At 38.5% G+C, this 9,538-nt stretch overlaps 1 protein-coding gene across 2 annotated transcripts; it reads right to left on the bottom strand.

Moving 5' to 3' along the window:
- Positions 1-403: 403 nt before the first annotated feature.
- Positions 404-9,136, bottom strand: LOC129105393 (ras-related protein rab7-like). Of its 2 annotated transcripts, none has more exons than XM_054616385.1 (6): positions 8,749-9,136; positions 4,702-4,764; positions 3,414-3,540; positions 2,997-3,215; positions 1,990-2,118; positions 404-1,820 (listed from the first exon to the last, which is right to left on the bottom strand). In XM_054616385.1, exons 2-6 carry the CDS (start codon positions 4,752-4,754, stop codon positions 1,725-1,727), a joined length of 624 nt encoding a protein of 207 aa, XP_054472360.1. In that variant the 5' UTR covers positions 4,755-4,764; positions 8,749-9,136; the 3' UTR covers positions 404-1,724. The 2 variants fall into 2 exon arrangements, with proteins under 2 accessions (XP_054472360.1, XP_054472361.1); XM_054616386.1 differs by lacking the exon at positions 8,749-9,136 and adding an exon at positions 8,546-8,662.
- Between the last annotated feature and the right edge of the window lie 402 nt (positions 9,137-9,538).

Below are 9,538 nucleotides of genomic sequence, written 5' to 3'. Positions count from 1 at the left end.
GTTGCCATTTTCCTGTACGGGGGCATCAACAACTTTTTCCAACACTGCAGTTTGTCCAAGCATATTATTACACAAATAAGTCGGAGCTTCTCCCGTGAGGCTTAACACACTAGGAGAAGCAAAGGTGTTAATAATAAAATGAGGGTCTTGGTATTGTGCATGCTCGCACAATTTGACAGCTTACTTGGACATTTAAATAGACCAGAGCCATCAGTAATATTATTAGTAAAGCCTGTTCTTTTCCAGTCAACATGTCCGCTTTTAGAAAGGCCCATTAGAAAGTTTAAAGTCACACTTGAATGCTAAGAAACATAACTCTTCATCATGCAAGTGGATTCTTTAAGATATTGTAAGAAATTAACCAAACAGTCAAACAGAAATTGAGACACATAATACTACCCCATTGATATATTCAAGAGTTTTTATTATTTGACGTCCCAATTTTCTTTGACAACATCATTGGCGTTGCAGTGATTTTTTTTTCTATAAGGAGAAAGAGTAATACCAGGGCAAAATGTTGGATCTTTTCTTTAAATGGAAGAGATAACGTCCATTTCAGTTGAATCCATCAGCCATTTACCTTTACCATCTATACACCGTAATGCACAATCCGTTAAAAATATTAAGTACTTAGCCAACCTGAGCTACAAGCAGATAGAGAGAACAGCAATAACAAAGACATGACAGAAGACAGGTGTATGCTGTGTTGGTGACGCGTATTGTAATTCCATAGCGTTGAAAGATGTCTGATGAAGGACATAACACATACAGCAGTAATAGTAGCAGTACAAGTATTGTTACATAAAAGGCAAATATTAATATATCAAGGAATCAATCCATGTTTTACACTGTGACTGCGTTATCAGCTTTTACTTAATGTCTACTTAGGAACATTTCTTCTGCAGTGTGAGGCAGTTACAATCACCATAGTGTTCAACAGATTCTCAGGGGACATATTTGACAAGGAAAACAGGTGACGAGGTCTAATTTGAAGCTTAACAAAATGCATGTGGTAGCAGATGTTGCCCAAAATCAGTCATCCCTCGATATTATTTAAAGGCAAAAACATAAAAAGAAAGTGCAAAAAAACAAGTTTGTGTTTCAGGCTTAAGAAATAACATCAGCCAATTAAAATATATATATATATATATACATATATATATGTATATATATATATATATATATATATATATATAGTTCAACTCGATTCTTTTTTGACAGATAGGCAATAGAAAGCAAAAAGAAAACAGAAAGAGAGTATAAGATACTGGGGATGCTGACATTAGCCAACATCATCTCACATTACAGAGCTTCAGCCAGTCTATCTAGAGTTTCCAATTGCACTCTTTGCACATGGCTCCATCTTGCCCCCTCAGTGTGAGAGTCAGGGGCCAAAGTCAAAAAATGGGTGGGCGGGACAGCAGATCACTCACTATCAAGTCATGGACTTTGAGGTCAGAAGGGATGTAATTCTTCTCTCCTGTGATCTTTGGGCACTGGATTTGTCAGCGAGTGTACGCTAGTGTATTAATTTGTGTACTGCGGGTGGGGAGGGTACATCCATTTGCAGCGTACTGCGTGAGGGTTTGTGTCTATGGAATAAACATTGGCGTGAAGGAGGAAGACCAGTCGGGGAGTCCTCTCCCTGGGAACGAGGTGCAGGTGATGTAACCGGTGACAGGGTGTTTCAGAAAGCCAAGAGAGAAGATGGTCCAAGTTGTCCCTTAGCAGCTGCAGCTTTCTGCTGAAGGTTTAGCTCTGTCATTCCTATCCAGTTTTATAGGCTCTGGGAATTCATCATACAACTCCACCTCTGTCTCCTGAAAGGCAGCAACAAAAAGAAATCAGAAAGGCAAAAAATTGAACTGACTAAGTCATTAAGACTAGGTTTGAAAATCATTCCGCTATCACTGCATTACAATATGCAAATAACAAAGCACACATCTGCACTCTGTTTTTCATTTATCATTTCAAGCAACTTTAACTCACTTGTTTGAGGGCGTTGCGTGCAATTGTCTGGAATGCCTGTTCTACATTTATGGCTTCTTTGGCGCTGGTCTCAAAGTATGGGATGTTGTTCTTACTCTGACACCAAGCTTGAGCCCTTTTGGTGGTTACCTGCGTGTATGAAGAGGAAGAGATTCATGAATACAGTGAACTGGAATATACAAGGATGGGTTCATGGTAGTTTTGACCCCAAAAAATAATTTTCTGTAAAGCGAACTTAATGTTATTTCACATTGTTCCTTTTTGACTGAAGTGGAAGGTGCAACATAGTGCCGAAAGATGGAAGTATTTCCAGGTAAATGATAAAGTTCCAATGTCCATCCTTATGGACTCTCAAGAGAGGCCAGCTAGCCAGACACGTCTAAGCTCTCTATGTCTATTTGACTGCTAAGTTGGAGCTGTCGTTAGTTAACATAACTTTTAAGGACTTGTTTTGGACAATATTTTCGACTTGCATTTTTGAAACCCTCTTCTAGAACTCTGCAACCTTTGGGCACTCCATCACCGCATGAAAAATAGGATGCAATTTGGTTACGGTAAAGCTTTCATTTTAAAGCTTTTGATCTCGTCAAACACTACTAATATGGTATTATTGAGCCATACTAAGAGAGTGAGTAATAAACAGTGATCTTAACTAACCTACATGACAATGATCCTTGAAATTTACAAACAGAAATTAATTTGCCCTTGATAAAGGGACACCAGTGTTTTCACTTAGTGCTCTGCCGTTCCTCATGCAGCAGATTGAGCCTGCATACACTTGCATTCAGGCACTTATAACTGTGATGTCAACTAGGTCTTTAAGGGCTAAGTTCTCGCTCCTTCTGTACACCAGCCACCAAAATCAGTACGCTGTTGTGCTCAGAATGATTTCAACATCATTCTCAAAAACCCTTAATGGTGGACATGGGAGTTTGAGGGATCTGACATTTAAATGCATCTTCATTTAAAATGAAGTCATCATGGAGCTATTATCCACCAATACCAACCTGTCTGTTCTCCAAGTCAATCTTGTTGCCGAGCACCACAAAGGGGAAGTTCTCAGGATCTCGAGGGCTGGCCTGGATCAGGAACTCATCCCTCCAGCTGTCGAGTGTCTTGAAGGTGTTGGGTGCAGTCACATCGAACACCAGCACACAGCAGTCTGCTCCACGATAGAACGCCACACCCAAAGACTGGAACCTCTCCTGGCCAGCTGTGTCCCAGATCTAGTCAACCACAAGGAGACAAACATTTTAGTAAATGGACAAGATCACAGAAGCAGTTGAGAGGACTGCTACAAATATTAACAACCGTGGAGTTAATGCAAAAATACTGATGCTCAGGTATGTGTCAAGTTAAAGGAACGAACAAATACAAGTTTAATTCTCCAAGCTGTAACCTTTCCAGCTGTAATTGTACTGTACCTGCATTGTAACGAGCCGGTCGTCCACCATCACCTCCTTGGTCAGGAAGTCTGCTCCTATTGTAGCTTTGTACTGGTTACTAAACTTCTTGTTCACATACTGGTTCATAAGGGAGGTCTTTCCAACACTGTTAGTAGAAGACAAGAGACAGCAGAATAACAGATACTGTAGATGTTAGACCAGTGCAAAAATAAAAAAGGTGGTAAAGGTTGATTGATATTTTGTGTGAAATGTGCACAAATTAGATAACCTAGTTTAATTTAGAGCCGGTAAATATATGTATAACAATCAAGTGTCCGTTTACACGTTTTAATCATTTCATGAGTCTTGAAAGGACCAGATGGCCATGCATTGTCAAATAAGTGTAAATTAATCCAAGAGGCCTTACAGACAGATTTAACTCTGATCCCTAATCAGTGCAACAACTGAATGATCTGTGAGGGTGATGGAGCATTAATCAGTATGCAGGAGGCGTAAACGGATCAATGCCCTAAACAATTCAGTGCTGGACTTCACATTAGATACACCAGCATTTCATTTAGGTGCACCAAATTTTTCACTGCTCCTTTTGGCACCACAATAATACATGTGTTACCTTTTTAGTCAGCTCCCATGCACATTGGTTATATCTGAACATATTATGTAAATGATTGTCAACAGATAAAGATTTTTTGAATCAGAAAAGGCCATGTCTGCTGAAGTTGTTGGGTCTGAAGGGCACCAGAAGTACGGGGTTAAAGGGACCATTTATTAAGTTAAACCTGGGACTTTTCATTTCCTTGTACTGCACTGTCGAGGTTCAATCTTGTTAGAGTTTACCAGATAATGTCTTGGATCTTGGTTACAGTAATTTTATAATATATTGCGGCTTAAATTCCAGTTTTTATAGTCTGAAAGGCTGCAATATTGTCAAGTGATGCAATTTCCTGACTTTTACAACAGTGAATGTTTTCACTCTCTTGACCATCTTTTTCACATTGCTGTTGGCATATTTATATAGCCATGAGGAAACGTTATCAAGCTATAGTTAAGAATAAGGTACCTCATTTAGAAACATGTCAGAGACAAAACATTGTCACATTCTCAGTACAGGAAACAATTAAAAAAACAGTAGATTTTTCCAAACTCACACAGCTCTAGTACCCAATATCACAATATAACTTTTTACAAAATTCTATTCAACATCAAGTGCCCTCACAATAGTCTTTGCATAATAATGCAATTACTCCACTTCATACCCTGAATTGCTGATTTAGCATGTAGAGAAATTTCCTGTGTTGTGACTCACCCGGAATCTCCCAGGATGATGACTTTCAAGAGCACTTTCTTCCTGGATGTCATTTTTCCACAGCTGCAGAAAGACAAACAACAAATAGTTTAGCAAACAGACGGTACTAAACAATGCCTTCTTAACACCTCCATTGCAAGTCAAAACCAAGTTTTTTTTTATTGCTCAGGGACAATAAAATACAAAGTAATCAGTTTATATGCAGACAGGCTCTTTGGAAAACATTGGCCTACAAATCTGTGTGTAGAGGTTTATGCCCTTGGACCTATCAGGTTTGAATACCATTCATTCCAGTCATGTGCTTTCTAAGCTGTTGGACAAATCACGAGGAACACATCATTCTTTCTCTCTCATGCACGACAGGAAGTTCCCCTTTAGAAGACTGACTGCTTCTCTGTATTACTACTCCAAACCGAGTGGCTCATCTGGCAGTTTTTGGTGATATCGCTGTCACTACGGGAATACAACCTACTACTGCATGTGTTGATGTTAGCACACTCTCAATCATCCTATATTAAGATATCAGTCAGATACAATTTGTAAGTAAAATGACCAGCATTTACAACAGCAAATGCAACACCAGCTAGGGGACACTGTACATATATTTATCTTAGGGCATAATGTCTATGTCTTCATACATGTAGTGTACTTCTGGTATGTGCAACAGAGCAACAAAAAAACTCAGTCAGAGATTCAGTATGTGACGTTACTTCCAGCAAAGACTGAAGTTCACCATTAGGCAATCAGTTTCATTTCTGACCTCTCCAATGCAGTGGTGAGTAGTTGATTAGATAATTTATTCCATATCTCATCAAATTAAGAAAGTAATATCTGAGATATTGACTGAGTGAGGAAATTATGTATAACCCCTCTAACTGATGTGACTCATTTAGAAAATGTCTAAATTGCGGCTGGGAGATGATTCATACAACCACTTTTCCACTAAAGTGAGGTTAACAGAGTAATTGTAGAATACAAGAAAGGATCAATGAGATGCATTATATATCACTACTTGATGTTCAGTGAAAATAAAATAAGCTGTACAGTCAAGTCTGATTTATGGTAAGATGAGCGGCTCCTCTTTAGTCCCTCTTACTATTATTCGTTCTGACTTCTACCTATCTACAGTATTCCCCCTACCTTCATCATAGCAGACAAAAATATAATGGCTTATCTTTTCATGGAGTGAACTCATATTACAAAATGAACTGTGTGGCAGTTAAATTTAAAATAAAGTTTTTAAAAAATGATCTTATTGTTGTGTAACTTCACAAACCAGTAATGTTAGTATAGATCTACGATACATATATGTCCGTCGAAAATGTCATCACATCATAATTTGTATCCTAATAAGAAAATGTAGTATTTAGTATTGTCATAATTAGCATATGAAGTCTTGACCAACAAATTTGGATCAATTCATCATTAAGTCCAAATGGAGGTTTTTGCCAAATTTGAAGCTAAAAATTTCAAACTGTTTTTTGTAAACCAAGCCTCTAAAATGAATTTGAATTCTGAAACTAAACCTGTAAAACAGAAACACTACAAACATAAGCGTTCCATCAAGAGCTGGAAAGTACACTTGTATACTTCCTGAAAGGAACGAGCACAGTACTCCAGTGGCTGACAAACTGAAGCACAGTATGTGAACAGTACGGCAGTGACTGATTAGCTAACAGAAGCATGACCAACAGCACATTACTGAAGTCTTGAAACTACAAAACTCAACTCAGGTCTTTAACCCTTGACAAACAGCAGAGCAGTAGACATTGATACCTGAGTGCATGACTATCATCTCAGACAAGAGGTTCAGAAATCAGAGGGATGATTTTCAGCTAAAGTTATTCTGCATCCACACACTAATTGGCAGATTTCATTGATACAGCTCTATAGAGTATTTTGCTAAAAACTAAATGAATCTCAATAAAGATAAAGGGGGGAAAAACTGTGAAGGTATTTATACATTTTTTGCAGGTATGTGAAAAGACCTGATGATATGGCACTCTAGAAAGTAACACTGTACTGGTTAATGTCCTTAAAAGATTGATGTCTTTGAAATAATTATTTTGTGTCAGAAAATATGCGTTTGCCATAAATAACACAAATATAAATAATTGTGGCAACAAAGAAAGTTAAACAATGTTTAATTCTTTGCAACAACGAACTGATAATTCAAAAAAAATATGATAGCCACATTCTTTTTGATATGTTTTATCCATCCATTGTTCATGAACAGTCTCCCATCTATTCACATTACTTAAGAATACAAAAGTATTACTTGGCAAATATCTGTGTTTGTATGTCCGTAAAAAATTGGCATCACCAATATTACCAATAATTACATTTTCTTTTAAGGAGGCAACTGCCCATCACTACACAGGTTAATATTAGACTGTTCCGGATCATATTGACAATGTGTTGAACACAAAAAAAGTCTGGACATATTTCCTTCTCTGCCTGTCAATCACTACCACAAGCAGCTGGAAATCACAGATCACTTCTGATATGGATTATGCAGGCACACCCACAGAGACAAACTCTGGACTAAAAATAGAGTTGGAAGTCTTCAGATGTTTCTCAATGCGCAAACACATCTTCACATATCAAAAATGTAGGCCATCTTTATGTTTCCAGGCTACGTAACCTTCATCTAGGTTAGTGCCCATGTGCTAGGCAGATGGTTCAGTGAACCATAGCTAACAAAAAAAGTCAAGTCAGCACGGTCGAAATCAACCATATTGATAGAATGGAAAACAATAAACAGATCATTCAAAAATATGATGTGATAAAAGCACTATAGTGCTACACAATATGATGTGCAGCAAAAATATTTAAACTAAATGCTTTCAAATGAGTTGTCCAACTTCATTTATACAGTAACATTTAAACCCGTCTGATGTTGTTAATTAGGATTGTATCAAATAGGACATAAATTACATTACATTACATTACAGTCATTTAGCAGACGCTTTTATCCAAAGCGACTTACAGGAAGTGTATTCAACATAAATGTTTTGATAAAGAAGACTGCTTTCCACATGAGCCTACAGACAAATCCAGATATTCAAATCTAGTACTCTACACACTTAAGTACTCCATACAGTGGAACAAACTGGAGGGTACAGTGTGCAACATAAACTAAGCTGTGTACGCTACAATGTTAACTGTGAATCAATTTCAGGCATTTTAACCATGACATTGGATATGAGTAAATCTCAAATTAAGGGGGGGGGGGGTCTTAACTACCAGGCAGGTACTTAAGAGTATAACTCAATTGTGGTTACCAGGTGCAAAGTACTACAACAAAATCACAGAGCAGTAGCATGTAACAGTCTTCATACTCTACATTTTATGTAATATGTATGATTTTGAGAGCTAATGAAAACGAAGTTAAGGGGGAAAAAAAGTTAGAACTTGAATAAGAAAAGCAATTGCTATCAAGTTAAACGTACTTGGCCGGTTTTATAGCTTTTAAAGAAGGATTAATGGGCGTTGTAGCCATAATAAAGTACCTTTAACAAGTAATCTAAAGGACATGTACCTGCGTGATCTGTGAGTCATAACCAAAACCAAAACATGTTGACGCAGAAAAAACATGTCTCCTCTGCCTGACAACACTTTGGCAGGGACACGGGGCATTTATCTCAGGAGAGTTAAAGTCGATATGTGCAACTATTAAGACACGATTAATCGACCACACACACACACACACAGAGAGTGGTAGTTTTGAGGTGAAAGGCAGAGTTTGCGCCGCACTCCCTACTTCTCTGAGAGCAAAGACAATATTCCGTCTGTCAACATTTGACACATTGTTTACGATGTCTTGTTCGACCGACCGATCGACCTCGTCTCCCCGGTTCTCCTTCCTTGTTGGATTCGACCCAAAGGTGCCACAGTCCGGCCTTGTTTTTGTCAACCAGCTCCTCCAAAAAACATTGCACCATTATCTGGCAACGTCACAGCGTCGGCGTTAATAGCACCCTGGATGAAGTGATGAGACAGCAAACATCACGCATACATCAGACAGCTGTCGTTTCAAGCACTTACTTTGGACTTGTAGCACACCGACACGGCGACTTCTCGACAGGAACCGACCCGGCTGCGGGCTGACTGGCTGTTATTGATCAGGACAGACAGCGACACTGGCTAACTAGGCGTCACGTTAGCTAGCAAGCTAGCTCGCTGTCACTGGACTCGTTAGCTGGCGTTGATTTGGCAAAACCACGATTCAGATTGTTAGAAAAAGATGTTGCCCTTTGCGTGAATACTAACACAACCCGTGTCGTAGATTGACGAGGCAGATTATCTTCAGCTGGTGTTTAAGTTTGGCACTTTTTCTTGAAGGCTCGTCTACCAGCGGGCTAACTATCTGCTCCCCCTCGGCGTTTCTCTTCCCCTTTCACTTCCTCCTCCAAAACAACCTCTGCGTCCTCCGTCAGACGCAGCCCGTCGACTGACTCAGCCCACTCCTGGTTTTAATATTGAGCATGGTGATTCAACTTTCTGCATTATTTCTGCAGGAATATTTATTTTTCTTATACTGTTATTTTTCTTTTATTATTATGTACAGTACCAGTCAAAAGTTTGGACACACCTTCTCATTCAACTACTTTGAAGAATCTAAAATATATTCTGGTTTGTTGAGCATTTGTTTGTTTACCACATAATTCCATGTGTGTTCCTTCATAGTTTGATTGTCTTCAATATTAATCTACAATGTAGAAAAAAATAAAGAAAAACCATTGAATCAGAAGGTGTGTCCAAACTTTTGACTGGTACTGTATCTGTTATTCATACCATTATTTATCTAGCACATTGCACTGCAACTTTACTGCTT

The sequence above is a fragment of the Anoplopoma fimbria genome, chromosome 17 (assembly GCF_027596085.1).
Source record: "Anoplopoma fimbria isolate UVic2021 breed Golden Eagle Sablefish chromosome 17, Afim_UVic_2022, whole genome shotgun sequence".
NCBI classification, from domain to species: domain Eukaryota; kingdom Metazoa; phylum Chordata; class Actinopteri; order Perciformes; family Anoplopomatidae; genus Anoplopoma; species Anoplopoma fimbria.
The sequence above is the reverse complement of the archived record's forward strand: the minus strand, read 5'-3'. Positions and strand labels throughout refer to the sequence as shown.